General features: G+C 37.3%; 1 protein-coding gene across 1 annotated transcript in view; it reads right to left on the reverse strand.

Moving 5' to 3' along the window:
* ABHD17C (abhydrolase domain containing 17C, depalmitoylase) overlaps window positions 1–18,201 on the reverse strand; it is a 71,456-nt gene extending 53,255 nt beyond the window's left edge. Inside the window, exon 1 of the mRNA XM_074234003.1 lies at window positions 17,545–18,201. Coding sequence (XP_074090104.1) covers window positions 17,545–18,143 — 599 coding nt within the window. The 5' untranslated portion in view covers window positions 18,144–18,201. The remainder of the gene's footprint in view (window positions 1–17,544) is intronic.
* Between the last annotated feature and the right edge of the window lie 202 nt (window positions 18,202–18,403).

Here is an 18,403-nt window from a genome sequence, read left to right on the forward strand (position 1 = left end):
TGGATGAAGCAGAGGGAATGTCAAAGACTGTATACAGATAATATTGAAGAGTCAATGTATGGCAGAAATAACATTTCTTAGAGTAAAAAGGCCTGTTAAAATTCCAGGTTCACTGTGTTAACAACTTATAATCCTGGCCAGGTCATGTTACCCGTTGGATCTCAGTTACCCCATCTATAAAATTAAGAGGCTAGATTGATCTCCAAGGTCCCTTGTTCCCATTAATTCCATGTTCCTATACGCTACCAACTTTCCTTTGTCCTCCCTCTGCAGTTTAAAGGGAACAAAAGTGAAGGCAAAATAAGAGAATTATTCAGGTCATAAGAACTTTTACAATATAAACTTATAAAGCTATCATCTGTTCTAAGTATACCACCTACCATAGTGTTAATGACTTTAGGACTTTTGAATCAGATAGCAGGTTTGGTAAGTTAAACAGACTCTTGAGCTCCTTTACTTTGTTCTAATTCAATATATTGCATATTGCAGTGATTTGTGTAAATTGATTAAAATTTGAATAAAACTCCTTGAAACAAGATCTGTGCTATCTATCTTTGTATTTCTTTTAAAACCCTGCTGTACAAGATTAGAGCGTAAAAGAAGTTGTTGAATTATAATAATTCTAAGGTCCCTTTCTAGCTATTATCTCAAAAACATGAGATATTTGTAAAGAACTTAACACAGTGCCAGGCACCATAAAAATAGTTATATCCTTGCCTATTTCCAAATCTGTTCTAGAAAGACTAGATTAAGTGGAAAACTTGGGATGAACTGGAAACATAGAGACAAGAATTAAAGAAACAAAGAATATGAATGTTGTCAGAGTAATTTAGACATAAGATGATCAAGAAATACCTGAGACATTTTGAAGGAAGAAGGTGATGGGGGGAAAGGAAACATCAAGCAGACAAGGTGAATGATTTTGATAGGGGGGTAAAGAAGAAAAATAAGAAAAAAGTTAAACGTTGAGACCAGAAGAATGATGATATTATTAACAGAAATAGAAAAAAGAACAAGAGGAGTCAGTTTAGAAGGGACTGATTTTAGATGAACACAGAACATTCTAAAGAACAGTCAGAAGGCATTTAGAAATATTAGAATCATTAGAAATGGAAGCAGCTGAAGTTATAATCCATATTCTGTGATCTTTGACCAATATAACTTTTTTTTAATCTAAATTCCTTTCTTTGTATGTGTATAGGGGAAATGAGCCGTATAGAAGAACTAGGTTGAAATCCCCACTTCTAATGTTTACTACCTGTGTGATTTTGATCACAAGAATCTTAACTTCTTTTGGCCTTAGTTTCTATGGAAATGGACTAAATGGCTTCTGAGGATGATCTGATCCTCTAATCCAACAATTTAAATTGAAAAAAAATTGTTTTTTTTCTCTTAAATCATTGATTTCTGTTCACTTTGGCTACAAAGTGCAAAATTTCTTCAGGTGAGAAAACAGAGAAATCTTATCTTTTCCTACCACCCATAATAGCATATTAAAATTTTAAATTTCATATATTTTATTTGAACAAAAGTATTAATTTGGTATTAAAATAAGAAACAAGGTCTCAATATTGTGATATTTACAAGCCATACAAAGATGAATTAACATGTGCATGGCTTTTATAAAACAAGATACCTAATTTTAGTACAAATATCATAGAATCTGTTCAGCATATCATTATCGCTGTTTAATTATAGGAAAACTAAATAGAACAAGCTTTATCCAATTTTTTATATTATTATTTCAATTATGAGGTTTTAGTAGGCAGAAATTATAATTAATATAATTTATAATTAGCAAGTATCTGATTTTAAAGAATTTTATTTAGTATTTCATTGTAATCATGTAAAAATCTAAAATGGAGGAACAAAAAATTGGGATCTTTTTTCTCTTAACTGAATTCTCTGAACTCTTTTGGTTTAGAAAAAGAGTTCTTTGTAAATGATTTAAGGAAGGTTCTTTTTATGTTAATGATTTGGCAAGTACCAGATATTCCTGTTAGAACAGTTAAATGATTTGCTATAAGCTCACCATTGAACATTCTGAAATTAATCAAACATTAAATTTTTATCAATAAAGTTTATCACAAAAACCTTGAAAACTCAAGATGGATCATGGATCCAAGTGAAATGGCATTATGGAAGCTTGTTTTATTTTGTTTTAAAATAAGCTATGGCCAAGATTCCTTGGTCAACTTAATAAAAAACACAGCTGTAGCTTTCTGAGGATAACCCCATTAATATAAGGTGACCAGATGTCCTAAATGGATTTCACCCTCTCATCCCCAGGGGCCATTCATCCCAGATTCTGTTCTGGATCACATTTCTAGCTCTTGTCAAAAATCACCTATGCCTTCCCTAAAAAAAGCTGAGATTAGAAAGGATGTAAAGAGAAATGACTTACAAAGTGATTAAAAGTGGTGATTTTCTTTCCTATAATTGAGCTAAGCAATTTAAGATACCAAAATAAATAAAATAAATCAGTCCAGTGCTATATAAAAATAGCATAACTCTGGGTTCCTCAATGGACCTCAAACAAAAATTTCAGAAAGGATCCCTTTGTCATTTCTTTGTCCCCATATTCATTTCCCTGAAACCTCACGAATTAAAGTTATTATCTATATGGAGTTTAAATCTATAAAGAAAGAAATGGGAAAACTAAAAGAGGATTTCCTCTTAATGCTTACTCCCTCTTCTTACAATAGAGTTGCTTTACCAGCAGAGTAGATCTTTAGCAAATTAGGTAATTTAGTAAATGATCAAATTCTAATTCCCAAATAACCAGTAAGTTACTTTGCAGATTCCTATTAGTAAAACTCTTGAGAGAGCTTTGCCTGGGTCACTATGAAATGGTAGTAACCCCAAAGGCACCACTCTCCACAGGTCCCAGTCCACCTGCTTATCAATTCTAGTTCGGCACTATTAAATGCAGCTACAGAGAAGCCAGCTGTCACAAACCATTTATCAAGGCAAACATAACTGTTATTCTTCTGATCCTTTTCTCTTTCCCTGCCTTCTATTTCATTAAGCAGCTTTCCCGTTCCACACTGGTGATCTGAAATATGATCCTTTTACAAACTACTTTCTGAAGATAGTTCTAATTTTCCCTATGTGCTGAAATACAAAGTCTTCTATAATTTGAATATATCCTTGAAAACTGACCATGAGCAGTAACAGTACTTATAAGCTCTTCTTAAAACTAAAATAAGGCATGTCTAAAGTATCTTCCACTGAAGCTATGTCATTCATGACTTAAGGGTTTTCCATAATGTGTCTATATATCATTGAAAGAGGAAGTTTAAAAAATCCAGAAAGATTAAAATATACTATTCATTTATTCATATATCTAAACTTCTGTTTCAGATTTTTCATTTTTACTGAAATTAAACAGAGAGTTCAGGAAGTAATGGCATAACTAAGCACATTTAAGTCTTTTGAAATTGGTCTCTCTTGCTATCTTTGTCTCCCTTTCAATGAGGCTATGACTGTCTCCAGTTTTTCTTTTTTATTATTTTTTTCCTCTCTGCCTTTCCCTTCTGCATCTTTCTTCCCCAATCTATGTCACAGAAACCAAAGACTGGAATGCTCTTAGAGAAACACAAGCAAAAATTATCAACACATTATAATATATGTGGGGTTTTTTTCCTTCTTTGTGGCTTTTGTAATAAGCTTCTCACTGGCTGTCCCAATTCTCACTTTTCTCCAATGAGGTAAAAATGCTACAGTCTAAATAATTTTTTGCCTGCTTATATTATTCTTTCTATCTTCCCAGTTTTAATTATCTTTACTTTCCATTAACCAAGTCTCATATTCAAGCACCACAAGCAAAAAAAACTTTACCTCCTGTTTACAGGAGAAAATTTCCCTTTAGGAGAGAAAATTTGCTCATTACATTCTTCAGTGTAACAGTATGGTAGAAAGAACATTGATTTGAAATCAGAGGACCTGGGTTTCAGGTTGTGAAAATCAGGTAAGTCACTTTATCTCTCTGGGCCTCAGGTTTTCCATCTGTAATAGCAAGGGGTTAGACTAGATGTTCTCTTGCCTTTTTGGTGACATTGTGATTAATTCTAAACAGGACAAAATTCTTTACTTCTACTCACAAACTAATGACTAGCACCTAAGAATGTTTTCCTACGCAGATTTTTTTAAAGCATTTGAATAAACATATCATAATCTTCAGAGCTCTCCCATTCTGTTTACATTCTTAACTCTTCTTCCTATGCCAACTTAGTTTCCCTTGTAAACCCACTTGGAAAGAGATCTGAACCAGGAGTCCAAAAATCTGGGTACAAGTCCCCAGACTCCATTACTTACTAGTTCAGACAGACAAATCCTTAAATCTCCTTGAGTCACAATTTCTTCATCAATGGATTGAGGCAAATAATATTTGAACTATCTCCCTTTGAGGTAAGCAATGGGTTGTTAGGAGCAAATGGGATAATACAAAATACTTTGTAACCAACCACAAACCTAAGCCATTTTTTGATCTTTCTCTCAACTCTATATATCCTTACTCCCCCATCTACCTGCTCTTGTTTTTTATTCCATCACACCATTCAGGCTTCATTCGCTTCCCTAATCAATCTCTACACATGATTAGCTAGTTCATTAATAAGCTTGCTATCACTTAAGAATCTCCCAAACTCCCCTAGATGTTGACCAATTCCCAAACTCTGTATCACTTCCCAGTGTATCTAAAATTATTAAAGACACAAAAGTTTGCTTATTATAAAGCTACTATAAATTAATGTGCTATATAACTCCTCATTTTTAATACTGATATTAATACCAATTAATACCAATGACTGAGTTATGGAACATTATATACCTAGAACATAGTGTTGGTTAATACTTTTTCATTCATTCATTCATTCATATCTGAAGAAATGAAACTGAAAATCACTAAGGCAATGGGGGCGTTAGTTGGCAACATTTTACAAATAAGGCATTACAAAGGAGATAGAAAACTAAAGTAAATATAAAAAAAACATGCAAAAAAAGATGGGGGGGCAGCTAGGTGGCACAGTGCATAGAGCACTGGCCCTGGAGTCAGGAGGACCTAAGTTCAAATCCAGCCTCAGTCACTTAATAATGACCTAGCTGTGTGGCCTTGGGCAAGACACTTAACTCCATTGCCTAGCAAAAAAAAAAAAAAAGATGGGCTAATCATGTGGTAAAAACGAAAAGTAACCTTTAGGCAGTAAATACACTCCACTAGTAAGTTCTTGATGCCTAGAAAACGAGAATTAAGCCCAACAGTATAACTGGTGGACGCGCTGAGGAAAATCTTATGAGAAGACATAGACTAGAATAGCATAGAATTCACAAGCACAGATGGTTGCAATCTGCATCATTGAAGAGAATACCCATAAAAATGAGATCAAAGATAAATTTGAATATTTTAGTATAACATCTCTTCTTTACCTAAAATTTTATAATTATAAAGTGCTTTCTCATTCATTATCTAATTTCCAGTGAGATAAGTAAGGTGAATTTTATTATTTCTATTTTACAAATAAGAAAACTGAAGATTTTTGTAATTGTCGACTCTTTCCTAAGAGTCGAATTTTTGAATTTAGGTTGTCTAGCTATAAATCTGCACATATTTCACTTTAGTTAGTATGTGAAAGATTCTCAATTGCCCCCCCCAGCTGTTCTATATGTTTCTTAATCCTTTTATTCATTTCATAACCTGTTATCATTGCCACAAGGACTCAGTCAGGCCCCATGGCACCCTCAGCAGATTTAGTTCATTAAAAATTTACTGTTCACTATCTGCAAAGCACTGTTCTTACCCTTGAGCAAAGGACCCTTGCCCCTCATGGTGCTTACTACTATTCTACTTGAGATTCACAGCAACATTTCTAAGTTCTCTGAATTTTCCTTCCCTCCACCTCAAATTTTTTCAATCACTTCTTTTTCTTTGCTTCTATAAATGCAAATAGAGGATATGAATACTTAATGGAGGGCAAGTAACTCAACAACTGTGATATTTAATGTAGGCATTAGATTTCCCTAACGAAGAGAAAAAAATATGTAAGAGCATAGAGAAAAGTGTAGAAAGGGAATTCAGAGACTCTCCAGTCCAACTCCATCATTTCAGTTGAGGAAACTAAGTTTAAGAAGGTTAAATAACTTGGCCCAGGTTAGAAGGGAGCAAGAATAAGAGAAAAGATTTAAAACCAAGTCTTTTAATTTTATTCTTATGCTTTTTCCACTATATCATACATGACAAAATGGAAAGCGGTAGAAGTTCAAAATGTGGTAAAGTTGGAGTCAGAGGACCCTAAAGCAATTCCTGTATGACTCACGTCATCTTTGTGACCTTGACCAATTCCCTTTGGCTCTTTAGGAATTAATTCCTCATCTGTAAAATGAGGGAGTTGAACTATACACTAAGATTCCTTCCAGTCTGGGATCAATGATCCTATGATTCTAACAATTTATTGCAACCCAGAAATCCATTTGAAAAATAAAGACAAAGAATGAAAAGGAAAAAATGGATGATCATTATGCTGCTTCAGGCAAAACAGAAGAAGTGCAAATAAGATATCAGGTGACAATAAAAGCTGATGTAATCAAGAGAGACAAACAGCAAAATTATTATGCTTAAAGGTTCTGAAGTAGGGGAAATATTGGAACAAAAATGTTTTATAGTTATTAATCTGTACCCTCTATACTGGCCATGTGCTTCCCCATCCCACTGTCCAAACTATGAGAGGTCAAGGAACTTTTAGACAAGTCCCTAGCCCCTCCCCTGAAGGATTCCCCATAAATCCCTGCCCCCAGGTTAAGAGCTGAGGTCAAGAAACACTGGTACCTAGTTCCAAGCAAAAGACAAGCCTCTATCAACAAAACAATGGATTCCTGCCTTAGCAGGAAAGGATTAAGCCTCAGACCTAATTACCCCTTATTTCTATACCTTTTATGACCTCATCTCTGTCCCTCAACATCTCCGCCCTTACACAAAGAGGCAGAGAAAGACATAGACACACACACACACACACACACACACACACACACACACACACAAACCCCAGTCTCTTTAAAAGCCCAGTTCATTCCTCAGTTGAGCAACTCCACTGCCTTTTAAGGACAAGACTGCAAGAGCATCCCCCAAAACTTTGGTACCCTTTTGTCTTTCTCTACTACTTATCTTGTCCTCTATTTGCTATTGAAGTAAAGGCGATTTACCAAACTCTCCCTGCTTCTCTGTAAACTCACCATCTTGCTGCTTCTCCAAAGAACCTAACTTATGAAGCCTTTTGTAATAAGATGTGTTTTTTTGTACTCACCTATGAATTTTTTGTATTAGTTTGTGGGCTTTCTGTGGTCAATTGTAAACTATGCAATCTCTGAATTAAAAGTCTAAGCGTTCCTTACCTGCAGGGCCAGATGGTCTGTGAGTTTTTCACTTAGAAATAACCAATATCCATCATCATACAGCAGCTAAGTGTGGTGTAGCTAAAAAAGCACTGGCTCTATGATCTGGAAGACTTGGCTTTAAAATCTGACTGATGACTACTACCCATGTTACTATGAGTAAGATGTTTAACCTCCAGTATTTTCAATTTCCTTCTTTGTAACATAAAAGGAGGGATAGGATGGAAGATTGTCTAAATGAACTCTGAGGTCACCAAGAAAAAAAGTAGGCTAACTCCCATGGAAAAAATAAGCAAGAAGAAAAAAATTATTGGAAAAACTAGATTTGACTTATGTTTATTTCTAAATGGAAATACTAAAGAGCAAACATGTTCGGCATCCCCAGAGTACTTTCACAAAAAGAAACCATGTAAAAAGATCAATGTCACCTCCAGCATGTCCAACCACAAGAAGGTATAGCTCCCAATGTAAGGTGGAGGCAAGGTGCACAAGAAAAGGAGGGATCCAAAAGAAGTGGGGAGAAGAAATTTTCAACAGACCTTCAAGGCAAATATATACCTAAAGGGGCTTTGGATGAATGAGACTAAAAGGCTCACCATGCCTTCAAATGCCAACTGGTTTAATTACCAGGAGGAATTTGACTGGACTTCAAACCACTCCTCTGTTCCAAAATTTGATCAAAAGGAGGTTTTTATGAAATAGGGAAATTTCCAGCGACCTGTTACAGAAACATTAAGTTTAAAACTCAATCACTTTTGACAGACTAGATAAATGGTTTTCAAAAGAACAAAATGGATAAGTCATTAGCCAACCTAATAAGAAAAATCTTTATTATTAAATTATTATTAAATTAAATTAATTAATTAAATTATTAAATTAAATTATTACTATTATCTTTATTATTAAAATTTATTTAGCAGAAATTATACAAAACAATACAATATACACTAAAAATCTAAGAATACAAAATAACTTATGAATATTACCAAAAATATATATAAAGTAACAAAACAAGAAATAGATATCCTAACCCTATCCCATAAAAATAAATTGAACAACCTATGACCACACTTACTGGAAGGGGAAAAAAAACCCTGGGTCAAATGAATTTAGAAGTGAATTATTTTTAAACATTCAAAGAGTAATTAATTCATGTTACAATTTTTTTTCAAAAGTAAAAACTCAATTTAAAAGAAAAATATGGTCCTGATACCTAAACTAGAGAGAAACAAAGCAGAGGATGAGAAAAATAAACTCATTAAAGAATACTGACAAAAAAAAAACCGCAAATAAAAAAATATAAACTTATAGCAATATATCTATAAAATAATTCACTGTGACTAAGAAAGGTGTATGTCAGGAATGTAAGATAATTCAAAAATTAAGAAAAGAATATGTACAATGATATAACTATAATGGAAAAAAATTCGATAGTGCATTAATTTACTCACTCAATCATTCATTGTTTGGCATTTATCAAGTGTCTATGTGTACCAAGCATTATGATTATGATAGGAGCTACAAATTCAAAGACAAAAATTAAATTGCCCCTATCCTCAAGGAATTTCATTATTCTCAAAGGAAACAATTTGTAAAAAGAATATTAAATGTGAAATAGCTACAAAATATTTTATGTTAAAAAATTCTAAAATGCATAAGCAAGGAAGGGTAATTTTAAATACAATAAAAGCAAGTGTTTATAACTAATAACTAACTTTTTTGTAATGGAAAACATGAAAAATTCTTATATGAACATGAATATTCACACATGACATAGATCTAAAAATAACTACGTATTAATATGCAAAGAATTAAGTTAATAATAGTTAACAGTTATTAGCACACATTGTACTAAATACTTCATAGTAATTATTTTATTTGCTCATCCTCACAAATCCTGGAATGCAGGTACTAGTTATTATCCCTATTTTACAGATGAGGAAATTGAGGCAAACAGTTTTAAGTGACTCACCCTGGGTCACCTTGTTAGTCTAAGGTTGGATTTGAACTCAAGTCTCCCAGTCTGCAGGTCCTGAATTCTATCCACTGTGACATTTGCTATCTCAAGGCAAATTTAAAGCATAAAATCTGGCCAAAAAAAAGGTTAAATTATCTCTATTTGTAGATTCCACGATGGTGGTCTAAGACAGGGCTATCCAAAATTCAGCTGCAGTGTGGATTTTAGGTGTGATTTTATGTGGCCCGCTATGGTTTACTAAATAATTTAGTAAACGAAGCCCAGCTACAGCAGAGCTCTCACTAAAATGGCAAATCAAAATGTAATGTCTATTGCTTCAATAAAAACTTTTAAAAGTAAGATAGCCTTGGTTTAAGAAAATCCCAGGGAATAAATGAAGAAATTAACTGAGATGATTAACAATATCGAGATACTAAGATACAAAATAAATATGTAAAAATCGTAAGAATTTCTAAGCAGAACAATCGTAAATTTAGGAATTAATCAAACAAATGTATTAAGTACTCACAGGCCATTCAAGATACAAAGACAAGCTAAGAACTCTAATTTCCCCCCCTAAGGGGATGTTTACAACTAAGTAAATATTGTGTCTATGAAAAATAAATAGTAGTCTTTTTTTTAAGGGAAGAGCACCAACAGGCAAAGATGATGAGGGTAAACATGTCAGGCATGAAGGACAGTCTGTGCAAAGGCATGGAAGAGGGTAGAGTACAGAATGGTTTGAAGCTTGAGCAAAGTGCATGATAGAGAGTACTTCACTATCAGACTGTCCCTGGGATAAATTAACCACCTCCTAATGATAGTTCTACATCTCTTCTGTTCTTTGTAACTAAACTTGAAAAGGCACATGTCCATTTCCTTTACTTCTAAAGCCCGTTTCAGAAGTCATCATTTTACCAAACTACTTACTCTCTTTAAAAGCACTCACATTGTCTTAGTTGCCAAATATCACTGTCTTTTCTCAAGCCTCCTTATTCTCTTTGTACTCTCTTCCTGAAACTCTCTTCTCTTTTGGCTCTCTCCAGGTTACTTTGCTAAATATTTATCCAAGCCATGCACAAATCGCCATCGGTGTCCAAAGGGTTTTCTTCTTTTCTTCCTATATACTCTTTCATTTGATGTTCTCATCAGCTCCCAAAAACTCAATTATCATCTCTATGTTAATGATTCTCAAAGCTATTTGGTCAGCACTAAGCTCTCTAGTGACCTTCAGTATCATAGCTTGAACTGAATGTCTATCATTCAACATGTCTAAAACTGAACTCATCTTCTCTCTCTGAAATCACCCTTCTTAACTTTCCTATTAGTACTGGGAGGTACAACTGTTCTCCCAGTCATACAGACTTACAACGAAGTTCAGTTCTCCCTCTCTCTCATCCCTAATTCCTACGATATCTAATCTCTTGCCAAGACCTATCAATTTTACCTTCAAACAACCCTTGCATACTCTTACTTCTGTCTTCTGATTCTGCCACCACTTGGTACAGTGCTTCATCACTTCACACCCAAAATATTAGAATAGCTTGCTGCTTGTCTCCCTTGCCACAAGTCTCTCCCACTTCAATCCATCCTCCCTTCAGTAGTCTCTGATCTTCTTAAAGCATCAATCTGATATCACACCTCCTTACTCTACCTCCTGGCTTCCTTCAAGTCCCACTTAAAATCTCACCTTCTATACTACAGGAAGCCTTTCCCTGATCCCTCTTAAGTGACTTCTCATTGTTGATTTTTTTCAGTTTATCTCACTTAAAGCATGTTTGTACATGCTCGCTTGCATGTTGCTGCCCCCCCCTTGTTCTTTTTCCTTTCTTTTTATCTCCAGTGCTTACCAGTTTAGCAAATGTGTCCACCTCTGCATGACCCAGTGAATCATACCATACTAGTCATAGGATTGGGGGTGGGGGGTATAAATTGGAGTCATTTGCCATTTTCTTCTCTAGTGAATTAAGGCAAACATAGGTTAAATGACTTGCCCAGGATCACATAGCTAGTATTAGTATGTAAAGTCAAATCTTAACTGGGGTCTTCCTGACTCCAGGCCTAGGGCTCCATCCACTAGGGTAAGGCTGTTCAACCTTTTTAAAGTTTTTATTGAAACAATAGACCACATATTTTGATCTGCCATTACAGTGGGAACTCTCCTGTAGCTCAGCTTCCTTTACTAATAAAACTGCACTGCATTTAGTTAGCCCTGCACTAGGGCATCTAACTGCCCTATGTGCCTAGTGGATAGCAGATAGCAGATAGCATGTAATATATGTTTATTGACTGAATGAAATGCCAAACAGAGGCATTTATATTTTATACTAAAGGCAAATGATGAGCCTTTTTTTTGAGCAGGAATGATATCACTTACACTCCAGCAGTGTCCATTTGACTGCTGTGTGATAGGGAAGAGTGTTAGCCTGGATGTAGAAGGACCAATTAGGAGACTATTACAATGGTCCAGATGAGATTTGATGAGGACCTGGCCCAGAATGGCTGTGGAATAAGAAAAGAGGAAAGATGAAGGAGATGTTGAGAACATGGCAACTTGTTCCTGGCAAACTAACTGTATATGGAGGGTGAAAGAAAGCAAATATTAGGTGTAGGAGAACAAATACTAGAGAATGAATATTTGCTGATTTTTTTTTTCCTGTTCCTTGGCCCCTCACATCCAACTACTGCCCTGAGTCATACAAATTCCAAATTCATAAATTTCCTTGTATTTATCTCCTAATTCCTATTCTTACTGTCATCACCTCACTACAGGTCTTTGTTACTAAAAACTTTAAAATTTTAAAGCTGGATCAGTTCAAACATGATTTTGTCTGTCCTCATTTTAGATGAGGTAGTGGAGATTCTGAGATTAAAATGATTCACTAAAAGACACAGAGCTATTCGGAAAGGGATACAGAACCAGAGCCCTGGTTCCCAATTTCCAAGTATTTTTTCAAAGACATTGTCTTCCAGTTTCTTGCCTGGACTACCAACAACTTGGAATATAGAAAGGTGGCAAGGTGGTTAAAGGGCTGTGCTTGAAGTCAGAAAGACTCATCTACCTAAGCTCAAATCTGACCTCAGACACTTACTAGCTGTGTGGCCAGTCACTTAATCCCCTTTGCCTCAGTTTCTATAAAATGAGCCAAAAAAAAGAAATGGTAAAAATATCTTTGTCAGGAAACCCCCAAATGAGTTCAGGAAGAGTTAGATATGACTGAAAAACAACATAGTGAGGGCACCAGAATTGTGTCCAATTATGAGGACTATACCTTAGGAAGCACATAAAAAGTGACAGCACATCCAAAAGAAGTCAATAAAGCAAACAAAAAGTTTGAAGCCATTACATATGATTTGTTAGAGACTAGGAATATTTTGTCAAGATTACAGGGAAAAGTGATCACTGATGTCAAGGGCAAGATAGGTTGTCATATGGAATAAGATAGACTAGTTCTATTAACCTCAGAGGTCAAAATTAAGAACAACGAATGGATGGAAGATGCAAAGATGCAAATTTCAGGTTGATAAAATGAAAATTTTTCTAACGATTAAGAGTTGTATAAAAGTAGAATTAGATGCTTTAGAAGGGAATGAGTTTTCCCAATAATAAGGGTCTCTATAAGCAGATAGTGGATGACTACTTATTATACAGGTGATGCTTAATGAAGTATGAGTTGAACTATATTATCTCTAAGTTTCCTAACTGATCTATCAATTTTATATCTCTCCCCTTTCTATATATTCAACTACCAAACTTCTTTTTTACTAAGCCTGCTCTGATATATATGTTCCCTGCTCAAAGTGTTTCAGGGTTTCTCAGTGCCCATCAAATAAAAATTCCCCAGCCTGGTTTTTACATTCTTCCATGTTTTCTTTGCACTCCTTATTCTGTCAAAATTCTACCTATCTTTCAAGAGATTGATCAAATGCCAGCTCCTCCATTAAGGCTTTTCTCTAATCCACCCAGCTGCAAATGCTCTCCTCACTCTCTGAAATCCTTTAGCACTCTTGATCCCTTTCTCACAGATTTTATCACTTTTTTATAGTCCATCTCCATTTCTAGAGCATATAAGCTCACTGAGGACAAGGTTTTTTGGTTGTTTTAATCTTGAATATAACAGGCACTTAATGAACATCTTTAACATTGACTGCTGTTGTATTATAGTTCTTCATGTACTTTTCTGAACCCCCTCACCATACTATGAAGTCCTTAAAAGACACAGGGAGGTATATTCATCTATGTTATTCCCTAAACTGTATAGTGGATGGTCCATATGATATTAATGAACATTTTAAAACTAATACCCCTATGCCTCAAATCAAGCTTGTCTCTAAATTCACTTTCTTAAAAATTCTATATTGAATTACTTCAATCTTTTTCTTCTGAGATTATTTACAACTATTCCCTGTATGTGTCTATACAGTTTATTTCTAATATCTCCTTTGTCTTTAAATCTAGTTGGATGGGAATTAACAATAAACATATTCCTACTATTACGTCCAATTAATACTGGTTCTTGAATGTCACATCATTCATTTACTATACAATATACATTTAAGATAAAAGGAAATATTAAGTACTGGAATGAATTATGTTTGATACAACTAACTGAGAATTACAAAGTTAAGACCTGTGGATTGATTTTTTTTAGAAATAAAATACAATCGAATTCATTTTCTAGAGGTTTGACTTAGTAAATAGTTATATTTACCTACTTCATCCTACAAATATTGATTGTCTAAGGGAAACAAGACAAAATTTCTATTCTCTGGGTGGCAATTGATGAGAATGCCAGTTTAACTGAGTATATAAGATATATTTAAGTAATTTAGAACTGACAATATATTAAGTAGTATAGTACAAAGAGTCACTGATTTAGAAATTTAAGACTGCCACTTACCTGTGGCTGTGGGTAGGTAAGCTAATTCACTCCTCTGGTTTCAGTTTCCTAATGGCTAACATGAGTTTGATCAGAAGACATACTTTCAGGGTCCTTCCTGCTCCCTAACTAACATTCTCTGAGACTTTGACTCTGACTCCTCAAATCCCAAGGGTTGGATAATCACCATGTCCCATCTTCACATGCATTTTTGCACAAGCCTCTCCCTCTAAGACTCTCCTCTCACCCAGAAACCAGAATTTCCTATTTCCCTGCAAAATGCAAAGAAATCTTAATCTGATTTGCCTCCTTAAATTACTAATCCACTCATCCTCCAAATTATTCTATATCTACTTCAGCTATATTCAATGTTTACTTTTCATGTTTCTGCCCGATTGAATATAAGATCTCTGAAGACAGAAACTATCTGTGTCTGCAGAACTCAGTACAGTGTCTAGCACCCAGAAAGTGTTTACAATCTACAGAATGAAATAGTTTACTAAATAGTGTCGTGTGAATGTTATATAAACAATAACTGAAATTGGAAGAGATGATTTTTTGGTTCAGTGATGGGGAAGATGTTCTGGAGGAAACGGGATTTGAGTTGTAGAGAGGATTAGTTAAGTTTAGTAAGGGCAGAGATGTAAGCAACTTGAGGTGGAAAAGAATAAGGCGTATTTCAGATATGGCAGAAGAGGCGGGAATGTCTAAGACAACAATGAAAGATAATATTTTAAAGGCTGGGTGGGCTAGATTAGCTGGATGGCTGAGTAATTCATATGCAGTAAGGATAAGTGATTTGTACATCAAATAGAAAATCCCTTAGGTAAATCAATGCCTTAGTCCTGGAATCTCCAAATATTTTCTAACTGCTACTTAAATAACAAGGCAATGAAGATGGAGGATTGGGAGAAGGGAAGAGAATGAGAAATGAGGCCCAAAGCTTATAAACCAAGCCATGGGTAAAAGGGGGGTCTAAAATTTTGGAAAACTAACTTTCTATCCAAATTGGTGTAAACTGCAAAACTGTCAATTATTTTACTTTAGCTAGCTAGCCCTATATAATGCCTATACAAAGATCAGGTGCTTCAAGCAGAGAACTACAAAACCCTCAATTTATTCAGATGGCGTTTTACTACTTGAAGATTTGTATCCAACATAGCTATAGGTGATCCAAACATCTGAATCATTCCAAAAAACCTGTAATCCAAATGATTACATCACCTTCAGGATTTAAGGTTCTTCCTTATGTCACACTGTCATCAAGAACATGAGTAAGCAAGCATATGTTAAATATGAGGCACACACTTCCTTGTTTAGAACTATTTCATTTAACCAAAGATGCAAAGGAGTTATTTATGAACATCAGAGAATATTAACATATAACTCCTAATAAAACCCAGTCCCAAATAAAGGGTTACTAGCAGGAACAAGAATCTAATTCTGTACTAATATACCATAAACAGCCCTTTCTTTTTTCTTCATATAGGGAATTCAGGGCTCAAAAAGATTCATCTTCACCATTGCTATTTGTCCTGGGGTTAGGTGGAAATACACACACACAAACACACACACACACACATAGATATATAGAGAGAGGTAGGGTTAGGTGGAAATATAAGTACATATATAGGTGGATTAGGTGGAAAAAATATATATATATGTATATAAAGAGAGATAGGTAGGTTAGATGGAAGTATATATATAAATAGATATGTGGGTTAGATGGAAATATATAAATATATATATAGAGAGAGGTAGGGTTAGGTGGAAATATCAGCACAAATATATAGGTGGGTTTGGTGAAATATATACATATGTGTATAAATATATAGGTGGGTTAGGTGGAAATATATATGTATATAGAGAGATAGGTAGTTAGATGGGAATATATATCTATATACATATATATAGATAGATAGGTGGGTTAAATGGAAATATATATATATACATATATATGTATATATAAATAGATAGGTGGGTTAGATGGAAATATATACATATATATAGAGAGAGGCAGGGTTAGGTGGAAATATAAGTATATATATAGGTGGGTTAGGTGAAATATATATTTATATAGAGAGAGATAGGTAGGTTAGATGGGAATATATATCTATATACATATATATAGATAGATAGGTGGGTTAAATGGAAATATATATATATATATATAAATAGATAGGTGGGTTAGATGAAAATATATATATAGAGAGAGAGGCAGGGTTAGGTGGAAATATAAGTATATATATAGGTGGGTTAGGTGAAATATATATGTATATATAGAGATAGGTAGGTTAGATGGAAATATATATCTATATACATATAAATAGGCAGGTGGGTTAGATGGAAATATATAAATTATATGCATATATAGAGAGAGAGAGGTAGGGTTAGGTGGAAATATAAGTACATATATATATATATATATATATAGGTGGGTTTGGTGAAATATATGTATAGAGAGAGAGATAGGTAGGGTAGGTTAGATGGAAATATATATCTATATACATATATATAGATAGGTGGGTTAGATGGAAAAATATAAATATATATATATGTATCTATAGATAGATAGGTGGGTTAGATGGAAAAATATAAATATAGATATAGATATAGATACATATATGTATCTATAGATAGATAGATAAGTGGGTTAGGTGGAAATCTATTGCTGATCCTATTACTGATGATGGACCTGGGGGCCTGAACAGGTCATTTATTCCACTTACAGAGGTGGCCTAGACCGGTATAAACCCAACTTCCCCGCCAGTTGTAAACACAAACCCCCGGGTCTTTTCTTACTACAGATGTGAATGCTAACTGAAGGACACGAGATCCCCCACCCACTAATGTCAAATCCAAAGAAACTGAATTAACGAGTCATTTAAAAGGAAAAAGGGCTGACAGCCGGGCTGACCGAGTCAGCACCATCCCTAGCGCGGCTGGGCTGCTGCAGGTTTACCTGGAGGGGCTGCTTCAAGGACACTGGAGGGGAGTCCACGTCCTCTCTTTTAAGAGCTCCACTTTCGGGGGGGGGGGGGGTTGGGGAGGCTAACACGGCTGGGCCCTGGGCCGGGCTCCGAACACCAGCCCCCAGACTCGGGGGCCCCTGCACCCCGCCGCGGGGCCGGGCGCGCGATCCGCGTGTGTGTGTGGGGGGGGGGGGGGTGCATCCGGCCAAGCCTCGAGGGCCCTGATTTTCTTCAGAACGGGGCGAGGGGGGCCAAGGGATCGACGCCCGCGGTCCGGGCCGGCCCTCCCTCCGCCCGCCCGGGCTCCCGGCCCCGCTCCCGACCCGCCGCCCCCCGCCGGGCCCCTCACCGGGTGCGCAGGGCCTGCCAGGCGGCGTCGATGTCGGCGTAGAGGTTCTTCTCCGAGGGCTTGCCCGAGCTGACGCCGTAGCCCGAGTAGTCGTAGGAGAAGATGTTGCAGTTGATGCGGGAGCCCAGGCCGATGTAGAAGCTGCACATCTGGCCCAGGTCCACGGCGTTGCCGTGCGAGAAGAGCAGCGTGTAGCGGCTGCTGGGCGCGCAGCGCACGAACATGCAGCCCAGCCGGTTGTCGCGGGCCGTGCGGGAGAAGAAGACCTCGACGGCGTCCAGCTCGCGCTGCGAGTACTGCCAGTCCGCCCGCTCGCTCAGGTGCAGGCTGCACGCCCCCGGCGCCGCGGCCGCCGCCTCCTCGGCCGCCGCCTGCTGCCGGGGCTGCGGCTGCGGCGGCGGCGGCTGCGGCGGCGGCGGCGCCGGGGCCTGGGCCGGGGGCTGCTCCCCGCGCTGCTCCGGGGCCAGCACGGTGTAGGTGGGCTCGGGCGGCAGGAAGGCCAGCTTGGCGGCGATGCGGCTGGGGCAGGGCGGGCAGCAGAAGAGCCAGCACAGCTCGCCCAGGGAGAAGCCGTTCATCCTGGGGCCTGGCTCGGGCATCGGGGCGGACGGCCGCCCGCCAGCCCGCGCGGCGGAGGGGGAGGGGGCGGAGGACGAGGGCGGCTGGAGCCCTCGGGAGGAGGGCGGAGGCGGGGCCCGCCCGGCCGGCCCGGCCCGACCCGCCGCGGCGCGGCGCCGCAGGGAGGTCAGCAGCGGCGGCCCCGCGGCGGGCGCATGGCGCCGGCGCCTCAGGCCCGAGAGCGGGAGCCGGAGCGCGAGCCGCAGCCGCGGCGGCACACAAAGCGGGCGGCGGCGGCCAT

The sequence above is a fragment of the Macrotis lagotis genome, chromosome 4 (genome assembly GCF_037893015.1).
Source record: "Macrotis lagotis isolate mMagLag1 chromosome 4, bilby.v1.9.chrom.fasta, whole genome shotgun sequence".
Classification (NCBI taxonomy): domain Eukaryota; kingdom Metazoa; phylum Chordata; class Mammalia; order Peramelemorphia; family Peramelidae; genus Macrotis; species Macrotis lagotis.